We start from the raw sequence: 24,429 nt of genomic DNA, 5'->3' as shown, positions 1-24,429 counted from the left end.
AAACTGTGATTCTCTCAGAAAAGAATAAGCAACCTTGACTTCACTAAGTGAAAAGTGTCCCCTTGAGACACGGGGAGCTGGAATTACGGCAGTGCTCGGGTTTGCTCCATGTGCCAACGCTGCAGAAAACTACAACAGCATTAAAAGTACTCTTTTAAAGCAGACTAAATCCCGTAGTTGCCCCCTGGCTGCGGTGCTCAGGTCCTACCCTGCCATCAAGCTGGCACGGGCTGATGGGGAAAACCTCACCTCTGCAGCTGATCGGCTCTGTTATGCTCTTAGCCTCATCTGAAACATCCCTTGGAGCGCTTGGGATGTAAAAGGCAGCAGGGCACGGCTTGTCAAGCGGGTGCTGTCTTTGGATACGGCATCTTGCTCCTTCCTCATTGATGTCAAGCACTGTCATGGGCAGCTCACTGTTGATACCTTTTATGAAGAAGAAATCACAGTTGTGCTTTTAAGGCAAAAACCAAGCTGCAGAAAACTAGACCAAGAGAACCTTCAGAACACAAGGAGATTTGGAAAGGCATTTGCCCTTCGTGAACAGCTTCATTCTATCTTCACTTCCTTGCTTTTCTGATAGCACAGGAAACCTGGTGAAAATAGGGCATCAGAAGAGGAAAGATTCAGCGAGAAAAAAGTTGAGAGAGAAATCCCAAAGCACTTGGCAGTAATGAGGAATTATTCTTTTTCAATACCTGGAAAAATATTTATTGAATTTAAAAAAGAATTACCTAAAATAACTCCGAATTGAATTGCAATATGACTATTTCAGAAACCTGGGAACGAAGTAACTTCATAATTTACAAGCAACAGTAGGATTTGTCCAAAGGACAGCTTATTTAAATGTAGTTCTACATTTCCTATGTCATATACTATAAACTTTTCCATAGATCTTCTTATTAGTGCCTATAGGCATTTCAATTCGGAATATGAGCTCCTCATACTGGCAAAGATGAGCAACTGTCATCTGATGCATTACTCTGAAAGGCTCCGGGATACGGTTTGTGGATTCACAATCTTGACTTTGAATAGAACCAGTATCCTAGTGTTGGTAAGGGAAGGAGCTTATTACATGTGTTGGTGGTACTCTGTGGTTCTCTGTAGTAGTGTGTTAGCATGCTGTGATTCCAATGCTTTCCCTTGGTGATAGCTCATGAGAAAGTTGGGGCTTAGGTGTTCTGTAGCTGGGGGCTTTTTGGTAACACTTTGCTAGAGGAAGCGATGGCAAAAATGGCTTTAGCAACAGCTTCCAGGTTTGCTGGGTACTTGTAGAGGCCACTGAACTGCGATGTGATTCAGTGAAGGAAGAGTTGGTAAGTGGCAGGAGTGATTTTTATTCTGTGAAACAATTTACAAGTGCATTTGCTTTCTGGAAGCATAAGTGAATACCCTCTAAATATGCCTGAGAATAAATCTTTCTGAAGCGACACAGGCAAGATTAAACATGATCCATGAAGGAAACATCACATGAAGCAAACAGAGCTTAAAGCTAAGCATCCCAGACCGGTTTGGGTTGGAAGGGACCTTAAAGCTCATCCAGTTCCACCCGCTGCCATGGGCAGGGACTCCTCACACCAGCCCAGGTTGCTCCAAGCCCCTGTGTCCAACCTGGCCTTGAACACTGCCAGGGATGGGGCAGCCACAGCTTCTCTGGGCACCCTGTGCCAGGTTGCCTTCCAGGTTTGCATTCCAGCTAGTCGTGTGCTTTTGTATCAGGACTCTTGCTTCAAATGCACTGAGATTGTGTAGAGTTTTGAAGTGCTCTTGAAGAGATCCTTGTAGTGCTGTTATGAGGTCTGTGGGTAATGCAGAAGAAATCCTGACCTGCTATGCAGTGCTTGTGAGTTCAGGAGGTGCATTTGTGTCTCCCAAAGAGATCCGGTGTGGGAAATGTGTGACATGTTGCTTGACATTCAAACATGCATGGAACTGGGGAGGTATTCCTTCTGGGGTTTTGCCCAGTTTCCAAGACTTAGCATGTGTCAGAAACTGCGGAGTTAATGATCCTATTTGATCCACAGAGTTAGGGTAGCTTAGGAACTCAACCAGGCTGGAATCTTTACGGGAGCAGTGAGACACGGTTTAGGCAAATTCTGTAGCAAACAAGTGGTTTTAGGGAGAAAGCTGAGGCTGAGGTTTCTGGGCTACTGATCATATTAACTACAGAAGCAAATCACAGTAGGAAGGTTTAAAGAGAAGTGGGAATGAATAGAGATTGTGTTTCTGGTATCTGTGTGGCCTCTGTAGCACAGGGATTCATCACCTTTTGTGCAGTTAATGTCAGAAAAAAAGTAGTGGTGTTTTAATTAGGCCCAGTTAACAAAGAGGACAAGGTCTAGAAACTCTCTGTTGAGTCAGTCTGGGTGGTTTTCGGGAGGGAGGACTGTTGCTATGTTTGATATCACAGCAGGGATGGACACTCATTTGCAGTTTAAAAGCAAATGTGATTGTGTCATTAGGCCAGAGAAAAAGAGTTCTATTTCATTTTCTTACAGTACTGCTTCTAATGAGCTTGGCATACTTGTTGCTTTTTCAGTATCACCCAAGTTACTGCTCTGTATCTTTTGCCCTACTTAGGTTGTCATTTCTTAATGAAGAGGAAAGCAGCATCTCTTTGGGGGAGGAGAGGCTTAGAAAACTGATATGTCTTCTGGTTAGATTAATGAAATAACAAATTATAATGTAATATTATAATATAAATAACAAATTAACCACAGACATGTTGAAAAAGAATATTGAAACGTTATGAACTCAGATGAGAAGAACCTTTTGCTAAATAGTCTGCTGGATCTTAGGTTTCCTTTCTGTTACCTGGAGTACAATGAAGAGATGAAGAATGCCCGCTACAGGAGGCATTTAGCTAGACAAAATAGAGCTGGTTAAGTAGGCTTTTAGCAATGACCAGGAGATTCCTAATGGCTAAAAGTGTACATGAACTTCATCAAAACCCTTTTTGGAAAGGTTAAGGCATTCATTTAGTATTGTCTCATATGAGGAAACACTCAATCTACCAGTATTTTACCAGTGTAACGGTAGCTCTTGCGTTCAAAGCGTAGTTCTTCTTGGGGTCATCCCATGGAGGAGTTTGTGCAAAGTCCTAGAAGAATGTGTGCATTTAAACCCCTTCCTTTTCTGATGGAGAACTGAGGGCAGCGAAGGTAGCACCATCCATTCCTGAAGAGGTTTCCATCCAGAGGCAAAGTAGGTGCCGCAGGTTCTGTGGGTGCCAGTGGCACATGGTGCTTCTCATGGATTGTTCTCATGGGTGTCGGGAGATGGTAACAGGGCCCCTCTGCTCACCTGGGTCACCTTTTAATCTGAACTGTTTATCATTTGGACCCTGTCTCTTGTCACTCAATGTGTTGATCGCTTGGCTAGAAACGATTCTGAATGTGGAGGATCGTGGCTTTGTCAGACATGAGAAATGCAAGGCAGGAGGCCTGATGGCTGGCACGTAGTGAAATCCTGCGGGTTTGGGGTGACTTTATATGACCATTGAGTGACCCTTTCATGCAAAAGATCTTAACTACCACTGCAGCACTGCTCTCTGTGCTTAACACTCTTTATCCCATGTGTAAAATGGAGGTAAGGGGTGGACGCTTACACAGCCAGCTTCTGGATCTGCAGGTCAAACAGTGCTGGAAAAGCCTTGGCCATTGTTGGTATTAGTGTTCTCCTGATAGGGAGACTGAGTGTTGGTCTGGGATGTCAAACAGCCCCTAAATCACGGTGATGGAGCCTAGAACTTCATCCCATTTAGCTGCTGGACTCTTAGGGGGAATTATAGTAGTTACTTTGGGGCCTGTGCAAAGTGCTGACCTGGGTTTCAGTTGATATTCATGCCCTCCCATGTCTGGCTGGTGGAGAAAGATGCTTCATAGTGTTAGGTGATGCATGTGTGGCTTTGAGGAGCTAATGCTTCCAGACAGCCATAGCGTGCAGAAAGCTTCTCTGCTTCCTCAGGGGAACAAGCAGTGCCACTAGAAGAATGAGCCCCATTTGATAAGCCTTTAGCAATCACTTTGTTTCCATTTCTCTGGGGGAAAAAAGTGAAAAAAGACAGAAAATAAACTCAACTAAGTCTGTTTCTCTTTCTTTCCCAGCTGTCTCGTGTCACTTTTTATCTCTGGCTCAGCCTATCTCTGGAAGCATCCTCTAAATTGCATTGCAGGCAGTGAGATAGGAATCATACACCGTCAATAGTCCTCAGTTCATTTGCTTCTTGCGTCAGTGGGGAACACAAGTCATATGAATGGCCTCATGCAGCGGTGGCTGTACTTTTGTAATCCCTGTTATTCACTTGTTACTCTGAGCCGGTTGACAAAGGCTCAGTCTGACTCATTTGTAGTGGATTTGCTTGTCTGCCCCTTCCTTCCCCTGTCACACCAGCAGTAATACAGAGCTGGTGAACGACTTGGCCAGGCTCCCGCAGCAGCGACTCAATGCTTGTGAGCCAGAGGGTCACACAAGGGTACCGGCTTCTCTGCTCTTCCTTCTGCTAGCACCTGCTGGGGCTCCTGTTTTGGCAAATGCCAGATGACTGGGCATTAGATGGAGGAAAGAGCAGTCCATGGAAGGAACATGGGGTTTCCTTCTCCGTGTGTAATAATGACCCGTGGTCCTGCTGCGGTTGGCAGTCTGTTGTCCTGCTCGGCTCAGATGCATGCATGTGAGCAACGTCCCCATATCCCTTTCAGCTTCGTGACTACGCACTGATAAACCTATTACATCAGCAGCATTGGAATGAATGCACTTGCACATGTTGATGTGTCTGTAAGTCAGGAAACTGAGATGAGTTCGGTCCTGTTCTGGTGTTGCTGACCTCATAGAAAACCCTTTTCCGCTCAGTTTTGATCACTAGAATTACAGAAGAGCTGGGGTCCAGTTCCTTCAAATCTGGTCCTTTTTGCGCATCGGTGTTTGAGAACACCGATGAATTTAAAGTAAAATGTTTTTTACCTTTTAAGATCTCTGTCCTTTAAGTGTTTCTGAATGATTTAAGTGTGGGTCCTAAACAACCAGGCTATTTGGGACTGATTGCATTGATGCTGCTGATGGACTCCCTATGTCCTGGAGGCAGAAAATAGCATGAAACTGATTATATGATGCTCTACCTAGAAATTAGTCAGTGTATGGGTGCTGTCCTCCACAGTGCTCAGTGCAGCAGCGTTTTTAACACACTCTCCTCTCTCCTCTCTCATGACTTTATGGGAGCTCTGGCTCATGGAGAGTTTAGCTTCTGCCTGATGCCCTGTGGTGCTCAGTGTGTGAATGCATTCGTAGTTTGTGTGTGTGTAGGAATTCCTCCACAAACAACAATACCAGTGTTTAAGTGCCACAGCTGAAAGGTTGGTGGCCACACTGAGCCACCAGATTTTATGTGTGAAATAACACATTCACCCTTAAATTATACCCTTTCAATGGACAGCATGAGTAAAGAAGGTAGAACGTTTGTGTCCTCTTTATGTGGTACTCCAGGTCTGGAGAGGCTGGAAACTGCAGTCCTCAGGGGAACTCGGGTCTAGTAGTTGTGAAAAGGAAAGGAAGCAAAAGAGAATACACAAGCCTGATGCTAAAAGCGGGGAGAAGTGGTGCACCTGAAACCAAGGGAGAACAAGCATCATCACTTTGGTACAAAGGCAACTTTATCTGAAACAGAGCAGTCATTGTCAAACACCAGTGTTCATGGCATCTATCTTGTCCCTAAGTTGAAAACAGCGTTACTGTTAGTGAAGGCTTTGTAAATGGATGTTTCTCATAGTAAAAAGAAGGTGCTGTGCTAAATGCTAAAGAATTCATTAGACCTTGTACTGAAAACTAAGGAGAGCCGTCGTGGCTTTTTCTGGGTTACTGGTAGTACTCTGAAAAGTAGTAGTAGCCATGAACCTCCATTGCAGGTCTAAGTGCCTATTTAAGTAGTGGCTGCCACCTAACATAGATTTCAACATGTTTTCTGGAGAATTTGCCTCTCTGGGGCTTGCATTACAAATGCCTTTGTAATCTGTGATTTGGAGGTCACTTTCCTCTTCCTACACAGCTCATCAAACGCATTATTACTCAAAAGACTCCAATGAAAGCCTCGGTGGATTTTACACCTACCACAGCTATTGTGGTAGTATTGTGCAGTTCCAGGAATCCAGTTCTGATCATAAGAACACCAAGATAAATATGAAACAGTGTCAGCACAAAGAAAGATGTAAATGTAGAATAAAGAGGCTAAACCTACATGTAACTTGGAGCATCTCATCATAGTGGCGTTCCATGTTACTTTTGTGCCTATATGTAATTCCTCTAAACAGGCAAACTCTTACATTCTGACTACAATGAAAACATGGTGAGTGGAATAGGCAAAGATTCCTTAATATTGTCATTTGTACTCTTCTGACAACATTCTGGTTAATCCTTCATCTTTCCCTGCATCTGATACCTAACTAGTTTGAAAAAGCATTTTAGGGCTAACTCAAATGTGTAAGAGGTAGGCGTGTGCAATCTTGTGGTCATGTTTCTTAATCCAAAGGTACATGCTAAGGATAAACCCATTTGGTATTACGTGTTGCATGTATTTGCAGTCTTTTGGTGTCTGGGGCGGAGCTGTCTGGAACACAGAACATTTCTAGTTTTACATACTGTATGTGACTCATTAACTTTCCTTGCGCCTGCACATGAACAAGAAGCCCAGTTTGTGTCTTAGAAGTGTGGCTGCTGTAGCTTTGGTTTATCTATTTGTGATTATCCATGGAATCCCAGACTGGTTTGGGTTGGAAAGGAGCTTAACATCATCCAGTTCCAACCTCCTGCCGTGGGCAGGGACACCTCACACCAGACCAGGTTGCTCCAAGCCCCTGTGTCCAACCTGGCCTTGAACACTGCCAGGGATGGGGCAGCCACAGCTTCTCTGGGCACCCTGTGCCAGCGCCTCAGCACCCTCACAGGGAAGAACTTCTGCCTTAGATCTAACCTGAACTTCCCCTGTTTAAGTATTGGAGCCACAAGTGCCTGAGAAATTATACAAGTGAGTCACCTGAGAATTCATATATTAATTTCAGAAGCTGCTGCTACAAACCGCTCCCTATCAAGTCTCATGAAATAATAATGGTCCTAATGCTGTTCTGAACTGCCTGGCTGAACTTTGACTTAAAGCATGGAAATGACATTTAACGAACTGAGGCGATCATTAACCAGTCTGTGATCCTTCTCTCTGACCTCTTGTTTAACTGAATATGCATGCTGTTTCCCATGATAGTGCATCGAGTATTCACAGGGTATGTATGTGTGAAGAGCTTCTCCAAGACACTAATTCTGTGTAGCTGTCTGAAATACCTTAACCCACATAAATCTGCAGGTTGTATAATGTTTAATGTATATTAGATACCTTAATGTATAATGGAACGTGTTACAGTTGGCAGATTCAAGTGCAGTCAGTCACCTTTCTCTCAAAAGAATGAGGAAGAACTTTTTGATGGCTTTCTACCCTTTCAGGGGGTCCTTATGTGGAGAAAGCATTTTGCAATCGGGTAGCTTTGCATTTCTTAACTTCCTTTGAAACTTGATAGATAAGGAGAGCATCAATAAATGCAAAGTGCCAGGCAGACACAGAAGAACCGGCTGTTGAAGCCAAGGTTGGGAGGCGGCATTTAATTATACCAGGGCTTGCTAGGCTTGGGGTGCTGGTGGGCTGAAGTGTTGATGTGGATCTGGCAGAGTGGGTGTAATGCACAGAAAGAAGACTTCAAACACGCGTTTTGTTTGGAGGAAGGACTTGGGATTTTTGGACACCCCCTTCTGAGCAAGACAGACAGAAAAAGGATGGTGAGGGGCTGGAGGAAGAAGTGGATCACAGGTGAACCCAAGCCACTATTCTCATCCCTCTGATTCTTTGTCTGTAGAAGCTGTATAATACTTTGAGCACGCACCTGCCCCTTGGTGAGAGCATGCTAGTCTCATTGTCAGGACTGGAATTAGGTCCAGGTAGAAGCAACAACATGAGTCAGGCCTTTAAAGAAATCCCAAGAGGTGAAGAAAATAATTCAGGTCAGTCAAAGAGGGTTTCTTGACCTCTGGAGTCAAACCTTTAAGCCTTGTTTCTTGTTTGCACAGCGAACCTATTTTCTTTGTTACCTCCCAAAAGAAGCTGAGGCTTTTGACATAGTACCAGAGCTCTTAGAACAGAACATGGAAGCATGCAGAATTCCCCAAGATTAGGTGAATGTGAGTGCCACTCACTGTGTTTTCTCTCAAGGGGAAGGGATCGTTACATTCCCATCTTTTGCAACAGCTCTCATCCCCTGCAGTAGCTTGTGGAGACACTGACGAATAGTAAGAATGTACGGCTTGGTTTGCCCTAAATCTTTTAGAGCAGGGATGCACAATAAGCAAAAGCAAGCCAGTTTGGTTTGCATCTATCATTCTTCCCTATGTTTCTCCCTCCAATACTGCCTCGTGCTCCCTGTCTTCTACCCACCGCAAGACCACAGCTCTTGCTGTGTTGGTAATCTTTTTGGCTGGCAGGCAACCTGTTGTGCATGTTGGATTCCAGTCTAGGCTTGATAGCCAAAATTGGGCAGCTTACCTGTTTAGATGAACCATCTGAGCCCTGCCTAGTTGCTGTACACCAGCCAGCCACTGCCAGTAACATGCTGGGCATGCCAAAAATAGGTGAGCAAGCCCACAGAGTGCAGTGGCCAGTGGCTAGGATGTGCCTGGCTCAAGTGCTACCAAGTGCCAGTGAGGCTCTTGCCCAAACAGAACTATAAGGAGAGGGTAAAGGGAAAATTCGGGAGACTGGTTTGGGTTGGAAAGGAGCTTCAGATCATCCAGTTCCAGCCCCCTGCCACAGGCAGGGACACCTCACACCAGACCAGGTTGCTCCAAGCCCCTGTGTCCAACCTGGCCTTGAACACTGCCAGGGATGGGGCAGCCACAGCTTCTCTGGGCACCCTGTGCCAGCGCCTCAGCACCCTCACAGGGAAGAACTTCTGCCTTAGATCTAACCTGAACTTGCCCTGTTTCAGTTTGAACCCATCACCCCTTATCCTATCGCTACAGTCCCTGATGAAGAGTCCCTCTCCAGCATCCTTGTAGATGAGAAACTCTGCACACAGTGATAGTATCACCCCTTTAATTAAGATTTTTGACTGTTCTGTATCTAATCCTACTTTTATCGTGTACATTTTAATGTTTTGATATAAATATCATGTCCATTGGGAACTCTTTCTTCCTGAAAGAGATACAAATGACTGAGTAGCCAGTAGTGGCTAACTGTCCTGAGTTAGTGTTTCAAAATCAGATGTCATCTATTGCTAGGAATGCACGTTTTCAAAATGCAAATCTGAAATGTTAGTATAAAGACTGTAATTAAACTTTGTATTACTTGTGCATTCTCTGTGGGTTTTAATGTGCTCATGAGTGCTGTGTGAGCACTCTCATGGGTGTTTGTGACTTATCAATGGCAGCTCTCACCAAAGCTGCCCATGGAAAAGGCGCTGGGGGTGATAACTGACAGAGTTGAACATGAGCAGCTCGTGCCCTTGCACCCAAGAAGCCGCCAGCATCCTGGCCTGGATTCAGCACCAGTGCGGCAGCAGGGCCAGGGCAGGGATTGTGCCCCTGTGCTGGGCACTGGTGAGGCTGCACCTCAAATCCTGTGTTCAGTTCTGGGCCCCTCACTGCAAGAGAGACATTGAGGTGCTGGAGCAGGGCCAGAGAAGGGCAACGGAGCTGGTGCAGGGTCTGGAGCACAAGTGTGATGGGGAACGGCTGAGGGACCTGGGGGGTTCAGTGTGGAGAAGAGAAGGCTCAGGGGGGACCTGATCGCTGCCTACAACTGCCTGAGAGGAGGTTGTAGTGAGGTGGGGTCGGTCTCTGCTCCCAAGGAACAAGGGACAGGACAAGAGGAAACGGCCTCAAGCTGCACCAGGGCAGGTTTAGATGGAGCTGAGGAACAATTCCTTTCCCAGAAAGGGTTGTCAGAAGATGCTGCCCAGGGAACTGGTAAAGTCACTATCCCTGTGGGTATTAAAAAGACCTGTAGATGTGGTACCTGGAGACATGGTTGGATAGGGCTTTGAGCAACCTGTGCCAGAGGGTTGGAACTGGATGAGCTTTAAGGTCTTTTCTAATGCTAAGCATTGTATTCTTCAGTGGTGGACTTGGCAGTGTTGGTTAATGGTTGGACTCCGTGATCTTAGGGTCTTTTCCAACCTATCCTATCCTGTCCTATCGCATCCCATCTCACTACTCACACCCATGGCTGGTTTTGAAGAAACACCCGTATTCAATGTATGTTCACCTACATTAAAACAGTCATAGTGGCAGACTGTGTGTCCCACTGTAGCATGGCGGTGTGCGCTCCATTTTGAGTTTCTCTTTTCTTCTTACTGTATTCCCAAATTGCTAATGAGAGTCAACAAATTGGCTGTAGCATACAAGCCATCCTGCAGCCTGCCAAAAGGAGTGGCTGGCATCCGTGCAAACTGGGCTCTCATGTGTTTGAAGACTTAATATTGAAAAGAGCTTTCAATATTCATCATCCCTGTCCTACTACTGAAGTGACTCAATTCCAAAGGCAGCAACATATTGCTCCCGTGCTATCAGAGGTTAGACTAACAGAAGGGAGCTGCTCCATGAAGAAACGTTGTTCTCTACCGATTAAGTTTCATCATCGTGCTAAGTAAGCAGTGAGTGCAGACCCTACATGATGGCAATATGGACATAACCTAGCTGAAGTGTTGTGATAATGGTTGGCTTGGCAAGCAGAGGGGTCTTGAATGCAAGACTTCTGCAGCTCCAAAGCAGCATATGTAGACCTATGGTGCTGCATGTGTTGTACTGTGTTTGATCTCTGGCCTATGCCTTACAGTATGCATATGGGTGTCTGAAAAAGGCTGTTTAGAGTGGAGGTAGATTCCAAAACTTTTCTGTACTGTATGGCCCAGCAGAGTCATAGCATCAACAAGGGTGGGGAAGACCTTTAAGATGATCAAGTCCAACTTTTTACCCCAGGACTGCATATGACAGTGTCTGTGCCATCACTTGCTATGTTCATATCCCCACATATCGACCAGTGGCTTACAGTGGCTTATTTGTTCTTCATTTACATGTTACTATGAAGGCTATATCAGAACCCTAATGTCGATTGTCTGAGTATGTTTTTACTGGTACAGTGGTGGGTGCATCCACCTGTCAAGGATATACAGCAATTAGCGTGTGCATCATTTTCTAATAGGATTGAAGACTCTTATGAAAGCTTTTACCCAAAATAACATGCTACAAGTGGCTTCAGAGGCAACACAGGATCTGAGGTTGGTATCAGGGGAGGCAGCAATTCCCATGGGCAGGGACACCTTCCACTAGACCAGGTTGCTCCAAGCTCCATTCACCCCAGCTTTGAACACTGCCAGGGATGGGGCAGCCACAGCTTCTCTGGGCACCCTGTGCCAGCACCTCAGCACCCTCACAGGGAAGAACTTCTGCCTTAGATCTAACCTGAACTTCCCCTGTTTCAGTTTGAACCCATCACCTCTTGTCCTGTCTCTAGGTAGGGGCACATAGGTTTCTGTGTCATCCCAAATCCTCTGAGAACAAAGCCAGTGTTTGGCCCACAGGGAGTGCAGGCTTGCACAAAGGGATTTGTATGGCAGGAGTTGGCTGAGATATGAGAAGTGTTTGAGGCTCATTGGCTGTAAAATGGGAATATCTTATTTCTTTGATCCATTTCCGAGCCAAGCAGCCTAGCTGTTGTAGTAGAAGCAGGACTAAATAGGCTTAATGCAGATAGCACTTTTCAGGGCATGCAACTGTCGTCATTGTATGCAGCCATTTAGAAGTCTTGCTGTATATCTTACTGAGCCAATCTGCAAAATCCTTGGCTACAGGCTGTTTCCAGGCTCGGATGTGCTGCTTGCCTAGTGGATATGGAGGAGGATTGCATGCTTTGTCACAGTGCCTTATTCGACCCTTTGATCTCGCTCAGTCCTTCATGTGTAAGGATTTTGAGAGGGTTGGTTCCCTTTACTCTTCCACACAAGCGTTTAATCTAAAATACTTAATTTGAGCAAATTGCAGATGTGAAAACAGAGCTTTAAGGCAAATGTTTAATGCCTCAGAAGGCAAAAAGGATCAACTTGAGTCAAAACCAGAGGCTTCTATAGTCAAGATACCGGATTTCCTTCCTCAACGTGCAAGATTTCCAAAGTCACTGGAATAGTCTTTTGCTGCCTCAGTATTTCACCTGTAAAATGGATTTAAAGGATATTTGACCGTTTGTTTTATTTACTGGTTGAGACTTTAATCAGCTGCCTTTCAAAGATTTTAATTGCTTTAGGATATAATGGCATTATTGCCAATGAGCTAGTAAGTTTTAAATAACTGCGATATCTGGTATGTACTTACTGATCGTAAAGTGTAGCAATAATCCATAGAAAAATGAAGCATGAAATAGGATATATGTGAAATAGTTTTATTAGCTGCTTCACCTACTGTAGAATTACAGCACTTTGTCCCTCAAGGAGTTACCTGTCACAAAACTAGGAGTTGAGTCATCACCTGTGTCACGGGATTTGGGAGGTAGTTCCAGTCTATAAAATACTCCTGTTACTGTTTGTGAAAGAAGTTCTTGGCTTTAAGCTTGCTTCTGGACTTTCTCTGGAAAATCTCGTTTCACTACCTGTGGTTTTAGCTGAGGAGTACTCAATAAATAATCCCATTGTTGCAGCTTGCAGAGTACTTAACATTAGCATCTCAGCTGGTCTTATTTAACCAGTATCGTAGATGGATTAAATGTATAAATCCCAGATATTTCAAAGCAGTAACACTGACCTCTCATTATTCAGAGTATGATTCAAATGTAAGTTTAGGTATTTGTAGATACTCCTAATGCTTTATATTGGTACAGTCTCTTACCTTTGGGGGCTGGGAAAGGAGAAAGGTGGTTTTTTCCCATCTTGAAACTCACGTAATTCTTGTTTTCCCTGATTTTTGTCTGGTTTTCCTTCTTCCCTGGTGTTCCTACCGCTGGGGTCTCTACTCCTGTTCAAAATCGAAGCTCTGAAGAAAATGAGAGGAGTAGTTTTGTACTCATAACTAAAAGAATAGTTAGAACCATAGAATCACAGAATCGTATGACAGAATATGATTCTAGCATAGCTAAAAGAACAGTTGTGTGTAAATGCCCTTGAGTAGCCAGTATACATGGTTTTGTTTCATGTCTCAAACAGATAATTGTTTTATCATTCCACTTCCCATTACATAAGTACCAGATTTAATGTATCCATCTGACTCCAGATAGACTACTCCATCTTCTTGGAGACTATGTCTCCATTATCCGATTCTTTTAATGGTTCTTAGGGGTCCAAAACAATTTTTAGCTTATTTTGGTTGAAAATGTATTTGCTCTATCCATAGCACCATCCTTAATAATGGCCACCCAATTATTTTCCTGTTGATACATAGGTAACAGATGTTTCTTTTGCACCTGCACTGCTTTTGTAACAGATCAAACACAGAACTGCAGAGGCTATGTGGTCATATTTTAGCTTTATAGGTAATAGGCTTTTTCATATCTGGGTCTGCTGGGCAAGGACTAGTGATTTGTTGGAGACTGACCTCCTGGAAGAAGGTCAGTACGTTAATGAAGCAGCACATCCACTGATGCGCTGCCTTCTGCCTGCGACCCCAGCATTCTCCAAGCTTGTCTTCATGTCTTCTGAAAGAAAATGAAGAGTTGAGAAAAAAGAATGGCAAGAAAAAAGGGGCCAGGACAGCGTGAGGTTTATCTACAACCCATGGCAGGGGCTTGGAACTGGATGATCTTAAGGTCCCTTCCAACATAAACCAGTCTGGGATTCTAGGATCCTTTGGCTACTGTATTTTCATCTCAGTTTAATGGGAGCTAGAAAATTCTTGGTGTGTGTGTTTCTTCTCTTTGTGAAGGAGGGGCTCTTCTCAGATGAGCGTTGTGGCTGTACCTGAGAAGGGCTGTGCTGTTTGCACTCCACTCAGTGCCCACAGTCAGAAACCAGCTCTAAGGGACTCAAGGACCCTGTCATCACCATGTGCATGACCAGGTAGCTTTGCAGCTCTTCCTGGTTTCACCCATTCTGTTCATACAGTGTTTCTTCTAGTTCCATTTCCTTGATTGCTGTTGAACTAACTTACTGATACCGCACATCTTACCACGACTGGGTGGCCCTATAAGGATACCCCCTGCCTCATGCAGATGAGAGTAACTTGCCCTGGATGAGACAGGCGGATTGCTTGGCTTTGAAGCTTTCTGTTTGTTAGAGAAGTGAATCCATCTCTGGACAGCAGATCAGTTTTGCCCAGGAGCTCTGAGCAGGGCTAGGTTTAGAGCCATAGAACAGCTTCGGTTGGAAGGGACCTTCAAAGCTCATCCAATCCAACCCCCTGCAATGAGCATCTTCAACCAGATCAGGTTGCCCAGAACCACATCCAGCCTGGCCTTGAGTGTCTCCAGGGATGGGGCATCCACCACAGCTGTATTTCTCTGACAGCCTGGCTAATCTGTGCCTGCAGGACTGTATGGGGTGTATTACTGTGATACAAGTATTAACAAAAATAGAGGGAGGGCGAGGGGGTTGTATTTTTCATCATTCAAATAGCTGAAAATCCCCACAAGCGGTACATCTGTGTGTGTGTGCCCAGATGCGGAGCCCCCGCTAGTGAGGCCAGCTGGGATTAAGGTCTCATTTGTATAATTTGTAAAGGCTTTGGAATTTTTCCGGTGGTTTTGAGCCATAATCTGGAATTTAGCTTTTGTCCGGCTGCTGGGCAGCTTGCACAATAAAGCTGCCAACTAAAGCTGTTTCCTGTGCAGCAGGGAAAACCCCACCACTTTACATGCAGCGACGAGGAAGCAGTCTGAGAAAATAAGAAGGGAAAAGACCCATGCCCTGCATGTTTTAAAGGCTGCATCAAAGAGAGCTCCACGGATAAGTAGCACAACGTACAGGAGGCTCATTTTCTGCAAAAGCAGCAATAGAATGGTAAGGAGCTTCAGAGCTCAGGATGCTCATGATGCTCGTTGCGCACAGCTGTAGAAAGCACCGTTGCCCAGCATCACATCCCCTCGCTCAGCCCTTCCTTGGTCCATGCTCAAAAGAGCAGCTGAGGTGTGCTGGTTGCCTGAGCCCACCTTCTGGGGCTGGCCAGCAATTCCCCATTTTCCACTGTAATTCAAGGTAATCTCCTTGCTTGAACTGCTGGATAAACATGTGAAGCACGAATGGGTAGGTTTACTCTATGGCAAGTGAAGCATCACTCCCTCTCACTCCTCCTTCCTACCCCAGTAGGTAGATGGGTGGCAAGGGAATACGTTCCTTATGCCTCCCAGCTAGGGACCTGCCTGGAGCATGGATTTGGAGGTGTCTTGCTCCTGCTGGATAACATGGCACTGAACAAACAACGTGTTTTTAAGCTGTTCTGTGGCTGTGGAATCACAAAGCTACAAGGACGTGTTGTCTTGCAGTGGGGTGATGCTGCACAGCTGCCAGAAGAAAACCTCCTTCAGAAGCTGGGCTTTGCTGGGCAAGCTTAACCACTGCAAAAGAGGAACTGAAATCACATCTCTTCACTCCCCAGTGACGTTTTAAGGTTTTGGGCTTCTTTTGAATCATTTTTCTTCCCCCTTTCTGTTTTAAATGACGCTGAAATGAGCCCAGCGTTCTTCCTGGTTGTACGTGGGGATGAATCTGCTCATCCTTGCTGGTGTTTCACAGCTCTTTGTTCACAGCTTTCTCCCAAGAGAAGAACAGAAACAGACCTCAGAGCAGAGGATTGTTGTCTTTTTGGTGTCCTGGAGCTTTGTGTTAAAAGCCCTGCGTTATTTTCTAATCAGGATTACAGACTTCATTTGCATGGTTTATCCTCGGGTATCTTGGATGGAGCAGAGTTTGTATCCGTCTCGCGATGGTTTTTATGCTTCGTGGACCCGTTTGTGGTGTTCAGCTGCTTTTCAAGAATCTGTGGATTGAAAATGAAGTTTGCAGAAAGCAAAGCCTTCACTTGGGTAATTAGAACAGCTAATCAAAGCGGCTTGATGTCCTCTTGCTTCAGTTGGTATCTGCTGGCGCCATGGGAAGCGTTTCTCATGCGGGTGAAGGGTGCGTTTGTTTGTAGCCGTTTATGTGCGGTTGGATTTTGGCTGTAAGTACTTGTGTTTCCTTAACGTGAGAGCGAAGCTCAGTGGCCAAACGCTCCTGAGAGCGTTCTGATGTTGCTGTCTGCATTCTGAAGTTGATTTACACAAGGTTCTTGTATTGTCCTTCCCTTCGGCAAGTAGGTGCTAAGGGTACATTGGTAGTAATAGCTCAGCAGGAAATGAACGCCTCTCCAAAGAGAATTTAGGGACATCTCTTGCTATTGTTGTTTCTTAAGGAAAGCAGCAGAATGCGCTCATGTTGAGGTACTGTCAGGGTGGATTTTTGTTCTTTTTGCCTGTCTGCTATCAGAAATAGGAAGCGAAATTTACCTTGATGTGTGGTAGCAAGCAGAAACAACTGTGGCAGTAAATGACAACTTCTCTGTGTTCAGTGTAGCTGTAATAAAGCTTTGATTCCTGTTTGGTTTATTTTGCTTCAGCATGGTGGTGAATGCGAGTGTCATATAGTCACTAATGATGCAGTGGCAATCAATTCTTACGATTTGCCTGAAAAACCACTTAGTACCGAACGACCAGGAGATGGAATTTCTTCTGTTTGTAACTATTGAGACACTGAAAATGTATTTTACTGCAAATTGAAATAGAGAGGGAGGAAAACGACGACTTTACATGAAATAAAAAGGGATTCGGGAAGGGGGAAAGGGATTCAGCTAAAGTGAAATATTTCCATTACTTTAAGGGAGAAAGATTTGTTTCAGTAGCAATATTATTATTGGTATATTTATGCTTTTTATGTCATAGCATGAATCCTGTAGCTCACATACCAATGTCATGAATGCAGCCCATAATCTATGATATCCTCATGAAAAGCACTTGGCAGTGAACGTGTGGAATGTTTCATTTTGACAATACAGGACTGTTGCAGCTTTTGGAGAGGTGTTTGGATGTGGATTTGGTTTCAGGTACTCAATAGCTGCTTATTACTTACTTTCCACCTGGGCTGACAGGTCCTGTTCCTCAGCTGTGGAAGAGCTTAATGAAAGGCTTAAGAGGAAAATCCAGTGTGGTGGGGCAGTGATTGCCAGCCATGGAATGCAAAACCTAGAAGGGCTGAGAAAAGAAGTTCTTGGGCCCCATCACACCATTGGTGATGAGGACCACAGACTGCTTTTGGCCACTGAACGATCCCCAGTGGTCGCAGTAACATCTGGGGCTTGTTACGCACCAACCTAGAAATGAAAGCAGTAAAATGAAGAGAGATGGGTGTTTTGGGGGCCTGTGGGGTGGAAGTGGAACGGATATGGCCACAAGGCTTCTTGTGAATGACAAGCTTCATGGTTGGATTATCTGGGAGAGTTCTTTGCTTCGTGATGAGAAGGTGTTAACAGTTGTGTGCTGGAATTTCTCCCATGAAAGCAACATTTTAGCCCATTGGTACCTCTACCAGCTAGTGTGGAGGTGCCCTTTAAACCTCATTTCTGAGAGCGGCATCCGTGCAATTGTGGGGTTAAAGAAAAGGTGGAGTGAAAATGCCCTGGGCTTAGTTCAACAGGAACTTCCTTTTTAAAGGGTTGGGGGTTTCTACAGGAAGACTTTGTCAGGAAGTGGTGAATGCCCCATCCCTGGCAGTGTTCAAGGCTGGGTTGGATGGGGCTCGGAGCAACCTGGTCTAGTGGAAAATGTCCCTGCCCATGGCAGGGGTTGGAACTGGATGAGCTTTAAGGTCCCTTCCAACGCAAACCAGTCTGGGATTCTATGATGTTTGACTCACAGCATTGCACAGCCCAGATTCAATATCATTGTGACATCCCTGGTGCTCTCAGTGGGACCTCATTCATAGGGCCTGTGCTGCGCTGTCATATCCTGACAGTTACATTTAGCCTTCTTGAAGGAGTATTGGTAAAGCCTTGAATTACCAGTTCTGGGATTTGTATTTAAATAACAATATAGGACACTTGGGTCTTTTTTCCCTTGTCCCAGGAAAAAAAAACAGTGAGAGTGATCTGTGCTGAAACAGAGGAAAAGAAGGAAGAAAAGAGCAAGCATCTTCAACTGTCTTGTTTAAATAGAAACAAGGAGGATTCAGCTTAAATGTTAAGAAAACCTTTCAGTGTTAGGATAGGAAAACACCAGTGGATGGTTCGTGAGCTCTGCAGCATTAGCAGTCATGAAAAGCAGGCGAACTGTATGTCTGCTGGCAGTGATCTCGGTATTGCTCATCGTGTGGGGACAAGGGAACACCTAAATGATCCCATTGCTTTCACAGCCTAAGGCTCTGCCAGAGTGGCTTGAAAGCAGCAGTAGCTTGTACTGCAGGCTCTCTGCAAGCTCCCCTGCAATGCAGCCTTCTGAACTTTTAGGTTCAGAAGTCAGCTCTGAACGAATAAGCATCCGTCAGCCGATGCTCGCTTTACAAAGCAGCGCTGGAGGAAGAGTATTCACTAATGGCTGTAAGACATGGCAAACATCCTCCTAAACGCGTTGTTGTGGCAAGAGTTTATTAGCTCTTGCTGAGATACTGTCAGGAGCTGTGTTGGATATGGCTTCTCACATCTTTTACTGCCGGTAGACGCCTGAAGAGAGGTCCTGCCCCTTCTTAAGTTGTTCCTTTAACTGCTGCTAACTCTCCACAGTCATGATTTCCCCCCTAGTGTTTAGAGTCAGCTAAATTACAGTGGAGCACGAGTTTGAAAACCCTCTTCTTTATTAAAAAATACTTTTATAACTGCTACAAAAATCACTTCAGTTGCCCTAAAACACAATAGGTTTCCTGAAGGCAGCAGGTCCGATTAATATGCTAGATACACATTCATTTGTGAGCCAGGGGTTCCTGACATTCAGCTTCACAAGGAAGATATAAGGTAAAATAGCTCAGTTAAATGCTGACATGTTGTACTCTTACGTGGGTTTTCCTACCAGAGGATCAAACTGTAATTAGAATTATACCAGTGTTGTTTCAGGGTTTTCCTCAACTGCTGCAGGACATTTATCTTCTGGGGAACAGACCTGAAAATGGTCCTTACCAAACTCACCCTCGCAGCCTTCATGCGCAAACCAGGATGATGGCTTTGTGCTCAACTTAAACCAGAAGATGTTTTTAGCCTGACCATTTTCAAATGGGAAGATTAACTCTGGATGAGGTGCAAAACGCACCGAACCTGACCTACATCCAGCCTTATCCTTTGCAGAAGTCTTGAAAAGGAGGTGTCTTGATGCAATAAGTCTCTGTGAAAGGAACTCCTTTAATACTGAGGAAATATAATTGGAAGACTAAACTTCAGAGAAGACCCAAATAGCTTCATAGGAAAAGTAAGTTAAGTATGCAGACAACTGCCAAGAAGGAAGGAGGATGCAGTGATGGAGCTGTGTGCACATGGGGCTAGGTAAATGAAGATCTGTTGTTAGATGGCAGCATGGGTGGGTATAAGTGGCAAAAGGGTATAAATCTCAGCTGAAGGTGGTATAGAATCATAGGAAGGACCTTAAGGTCATCCAGTTCCAACCCCCTGCCACGGGCAGGGACACCTCAAACTAGACCAGGTTGCTCCAAGCCCCTGTATCCAACCTGGCCTTGAACACTGCCAGGGATGGGGCAGCCACAGCTTCTCTGGGCACCCTGTGCCAGCGCCTCAGCACCCTCACAGGGAAGAGCTTCTGCCTAAGAACTCATCTCAATCTTTCCCCTCTCAGGTTAAAGCCATTCCCCTTGTCCTTATATCCAGTCTGAACTTCCCCTGTTTCAGTTTGAGCCCCATACCCCTTGTCCTGTCACTACAGTGATACACCTCGTGTACTGGTGGTCCCTGATATAAGATGGACATGGAGCTGTTGGAGCAAGTCCAGAGGAGGCCACGAGGATGCTCAGGGGCTGGAGCACCTCCTGTGTGAAGACAGGCTGAGAACATTGGGGCTGTTCAGCCTGGAGAAGAGAAGCTGCGTGGAAACCTCAGAGCAGCTTCCAGTGTCTGAAGGGGGCTACAAGGATGCTGGAGAGGGACTCTTCATCAGGGACTGTAGGGATAGGACAAGGGGTGATGGGTTCAAACTGAAACAGGGCAAGTTCAGGTTAGATCTAAGGAAGAAGTTTAAAAGCCCAAATTGGGGCAGTGAATTTCTGTGTGAATGGTCGAGGGGATGCGTGTTTTTAGGAAATGCCTTACATAGCACCATCCTTTTGGTTGAGCTCTGAGTAATGGACATAGGCTGCAGTGCAATTATCAGATCAGGTTCATTTCTGCTGGCGCAGGATACTCATGGTTTCAGTGTGAGGGACAGGAAGAACTGCTTTGTTCTGCTTGTGGCTGAACTTTCTCAATAGATATATACATATAAAGTCTGATTTTCAGGAAGCTGAGCCTCGGTAGGATATTCACGTCTGCGGTGTTTGTGTGCTATAGTAACGATTCATCCCGAAGGGAATGAAGGTGAAGTTGCATTCTTGAGCTGGTTTGATTTCACTGGGACTGAAAGGAACTGAAATGCTTTAATTCAGCAATTTGCAACAAGCAGTATGTTACAAGCTCTAAAACATCAGCCCAAGGGAAAAGGCAAATATTGCTACTGGCAGAGAAAGAGTATTTCAGGACGCTGAGTTTGAAGCAGTTTTACTCTGAAACTAGTAAATAAGTGATAGGCTAAATCTTACCTGTTTCTCTGGGCACGAGGCTGAGGTCTCTTCTCTCCATTGGGAAATGAATTAAGAGCTTGGAGCCTTATAGTGTGTGTGAGGCCAGGACAGGGAGAGAGCCTGCGTTGGGGTCCCGTGGCAGTGCCTGAGACAGCATCGCATGGATTAGCTGGAGTTTCACAACCCCTGATGCAGAACATGGCACCAGTGCAGCAAGAGCGTGATGGAGGAGGTCATCCTGCAGCACTCATCACCTACCTGGGGAGGGGGAAACATCGTGGTTAACACTGAACTGCAGCATGCCTCTGCTTCCAGCCCAGCAGCGTGGCAAAGCAGGTCTGCTTTGGAGAGGTCCTGGCCACCAGTGTCCCAACTCTGCCATAGTACAACCCTTATGCCCCTTCTCCTGGCTCCCAACCCCTCCATCTCTTTGCTCACAGCTGAGCCCCCCGGGAAGTTCAAGGAGCCTTGAGGATGCTTTGAAGGGGTGAAAACTAGAGCACTGATGTTGCTTTTCCACACTTGTAATACTCTGTTCGGTTTGATGTGGTTGTGTGTTGCGTTTTGGAGTCTCCCACAGAGCAGCAGTTCTGAGCTGTGGATGGATAGCTCTGTATTTCAGAGGTGGGGTGGTTTGGCTTTTTAAGTTGTCATTACTTCACTTAAAGAACAGTCACATCCACAAAAGTAGAAAGGTCCAGGAATTGTGAGGCGGCTCCTGTCCGGTGTGAGTCTGCTCAACACAGACCTCAAGGGACCTGGGGCTGGATGTTACACCAGGGCATAGGCTGCAGGAGGGGGTCTCAGCAGAGCACAGCAGAGGGGGAGAATCCCCTCCCTCGACTGCTGCTCACGCTCTGAAGGTGCAGCCCAGCAAGAACACTTATTCAAGTGTTATTGTCACTAACCCACAAGTGGTTGCCTACCTTGCACACTTTGGAGTAAGGCAGGATCATAAAATCACGGTGTTCCACTCTGCCAAAAGCACATCAAAATGCAACTCAGCTGCACTGCAATGCGATATAACATAAATAATGCCCATAGGGATTAAGACTGTTTAGCAATAAAGACATAGCAGTCTTTATGGCACAGCAAAAGAAGAGGCTCCAACCGTTTCTGCTTCTTCAGAATGCATACAGCTTGAAGTGTGAACTCTCTTTTCACAGAGGGGACTTGCACACTATTAGAGGCTCAAAAGCTTTAGAGAAAGGGGCATTGTAATCTGCTGTAAAACGTGTGCAGGACCAAAGCACAGATTTGGAGCTGTTGGTAGCTCTCCAACCCATAGGAGAGAAGCATAAGATGATTCCATTACTCACAAAGTGTTAATCCTGCAGCAATGAGGAAATTAAGACAAAAATACCAATCCTGATGTTTACACCAGATTAACTAGTACAGAGGCAAATCTCTTCTTTCATTGATGTGTCATCTCTTCTCCTTTTGACTCTTCCAAAGTTCGCATGTGGAAAATACCATTACAGATACAAAGCCCGACTCTAAAGTTGTGTTACTGCAAAGCACTCTCCCCTCATAGAGGTCAGTGCTGCTTGTTTTCAGTTTTTACAGAAACAGTACTGATCAGACCCCCAAAAAACCATGGTAACATGGGGAAAGAGCCTTGCAGTGGGCCCCATCTCTTTGTTTTTCCTAAGTTGCCAGGTCAGCATTCATAACTCATACAGTGTGTGCAGTGAGATAGGTGACCTTTTGGTAGTGTTGCCTGGCAATGGTGCAGGTTCCCTCCATCCATTGCCACTTGGAAAAGGATGAAGAGCTTGAGAGCATCTCATGGCTTTATAAAAGTATAGGAGCTCCAGAGACGAATCCATTGGGATGAATTATCGACATCAATGATGCTAAATGCTGAAAGTGAGAAACCAAGCTGCAGTTGTGAGTCCTTCCCTCCAAAGTAGGTTTTCCACCTGCTGTTCTTTGCTCATTCTGCTTTGAGGTCCTTTAATTATGCTTTGTCTCCTCTCTTGGTTTCACCATGAATGCACCACTGCGTTCATGGGTTAATGTTCTGACATTATGTGTAAATCGGGGTAGATAAAGGCTGGTTCTAAAACCTCCCTGTGCTGTTCCAAGGCTTGGTGGTGGTTGGTGTTGGTGTTGTTCCAGGCTGTAGTATTGGCATTATAGCGTAAAAGGGGAGAGCGCCTCTTCTGATAGCAGCCAAACCAAATAAAACCGTGAGTAACACAAATCAGAGATTTGCTCATGATTGACCTCTTTTTTCCTCTTGCCTCAGTATAACAGATGCCTGAAAAGTATAAATAGTAAAGAAGTATTCAAAAATGTATATGCTTATGCTTTGAGGCCTAAAAGATCCCTTTTAACATAGAAGGACGGTGACTGTTGCTGTTTATTTGTTATAGAATCATTCCAGATATGTCCTTTATTTTTCTGGTTTAGGCTCCTAAGGACCCAGTCTCTGGATTGGTACTACAATAATGTCAAAAGCCGCTTCAAGTGTTTTGGAAGTGCCAAAGTCCTGAAGAACTTATACAAGAAGCATAGACTGGAGAGCGGAGGCTGTCCTGATGTAATAGGTAAGATTTCTTGCTATAGAATCATAGAATCCCAGACTGGTTTGGGTTGGAAGGGACCTTAAAGCTCATCCAGTTCCAATCTCCTGCCACGGGCAGGGACACCTCACACAGGTTGCTCCAAGCTGCTGTATCCAACCTGGCCTTGAACACTGCCAGGGATGGGGCAGCCACAGCTTCTCTGGGCACCCTGTGCCAGCGCCTCGGCACCCTCACAGGGAAGAACTTCTGCCTAAGAGCTCATCTCAATCACCCTTTGTCAGTTTAAAGCCGTTCCCCCTCAGCTTGTCTACTTTAACACACAAGCTGAGACAGTGCAAAATCTGAGAGAAATTCAAAAGAGATCTTTTTAAGGGTTTTTCTTTAAATCAAGTACCTCAGTGAAGAGAAAAAAGAGGTGAAGTGTCTGGAGATCTATTTCTGAATTCAAAGGATGTTTAATCATAATTATGCCACTGATACGGGAGAACTGTTATCTTCAGTCTGTGAAGTAAATTGCAGTTTATATGCTAGCCCTTGTTCCAAAATTTATCACAGTTCTGAGTAGTCTGTGAATGAGAAAGTAATTTTGCATCCAGCGTTTGGCCTTAGAGCACATTTGAAGCGGGATTTGGTTAAATGGGATACATTCAGTATCCAAGTTGACCAAAACTTCAGATTGTCCTCAGAGTTTTGCATGCTTAAGAGTCTGAAACTGGCCACATCTTATTATTGTACTGATGTTTGTCAAGGGGTCAAAGATGCTGATGAAGTATCGGTGTCACCCTTTTAGATGAAGAGACACAGCTCTCCCTTAACTCTGCTGTTACAATGTCTTGCCCATAAAAGTAATTGGAGATATGAAATGGGCTAAAACAAGTGGAGTTTGGCTTCTAGGAGGAAACAACCCATGCATTCAGTTCTGATTTGTTAGTCTTAGCTTTCTCTGTATCAAATCCGTATTTCTAGGGAGGATTCCTTAACAGTTGAGACCAAGTATGTCCAAAAGGCAAGGAAACCCGTGCCAGTGAGGGCACTTGTGGCACATGGAATTAAAAGCTGTGAGGATGGATCCTTCAGAATGTTAATATCATGTGTTGCCTGTACTTAAGCTGCAGTGTCACTGAGTTTGTCCTGGAATGGAAGTGTGAGCA

At 45.1% G+C, this 24,429-nt stretch overlaps 1 protein-coding gene across 6 annotated transcripts in view; it reads left to right on the top strand.

Annotated features, from left to right (window-relative positions):
- Window positions 1-24,429, top strand: part of MYRIP (myosin VIIA and Rab interacting protein) — a 210,011-nt gene that overhangs the window by 133,710 nt on the left and 51,872 nt on the right. For all 6 annotated transcript variants that reach the window (XM_061464517.1, XM_061464520.1, XM_061464518.1 and 3 more), the window contains exon 4: window positions 23,163-23,299. In XM_061464517.1, the coding sequence (XP_061320501.1) occupies window positions 23,163-23,299 (137 nt within the window). The remainder of the gene's footprint in view (window positions 1-23,162; window positions 23,300-24,429) is intronic.

This window comes from Pezoporus flaviventris, unplaced genomic scaffold (genome assembly GCF_033815535.1).
Source record: "Pezoporus flaviventris isolate CSIRO_AGI_PZ_B2104156 unplaced genomic scaffold, CSIRO_AGI_Pfla_v1 ptg000037l, whole genome shotgun sequence".
NCBI classification, from domain to species: Eukaryota; Metazoa; Chordata; class Aves; order Psittaciformes; family Psittacidae; genus Pezoporus; species Pezoporus flaviventris.
This window is presented reverse-complemented; position numbering and strand designations above follow the sequence as displayed.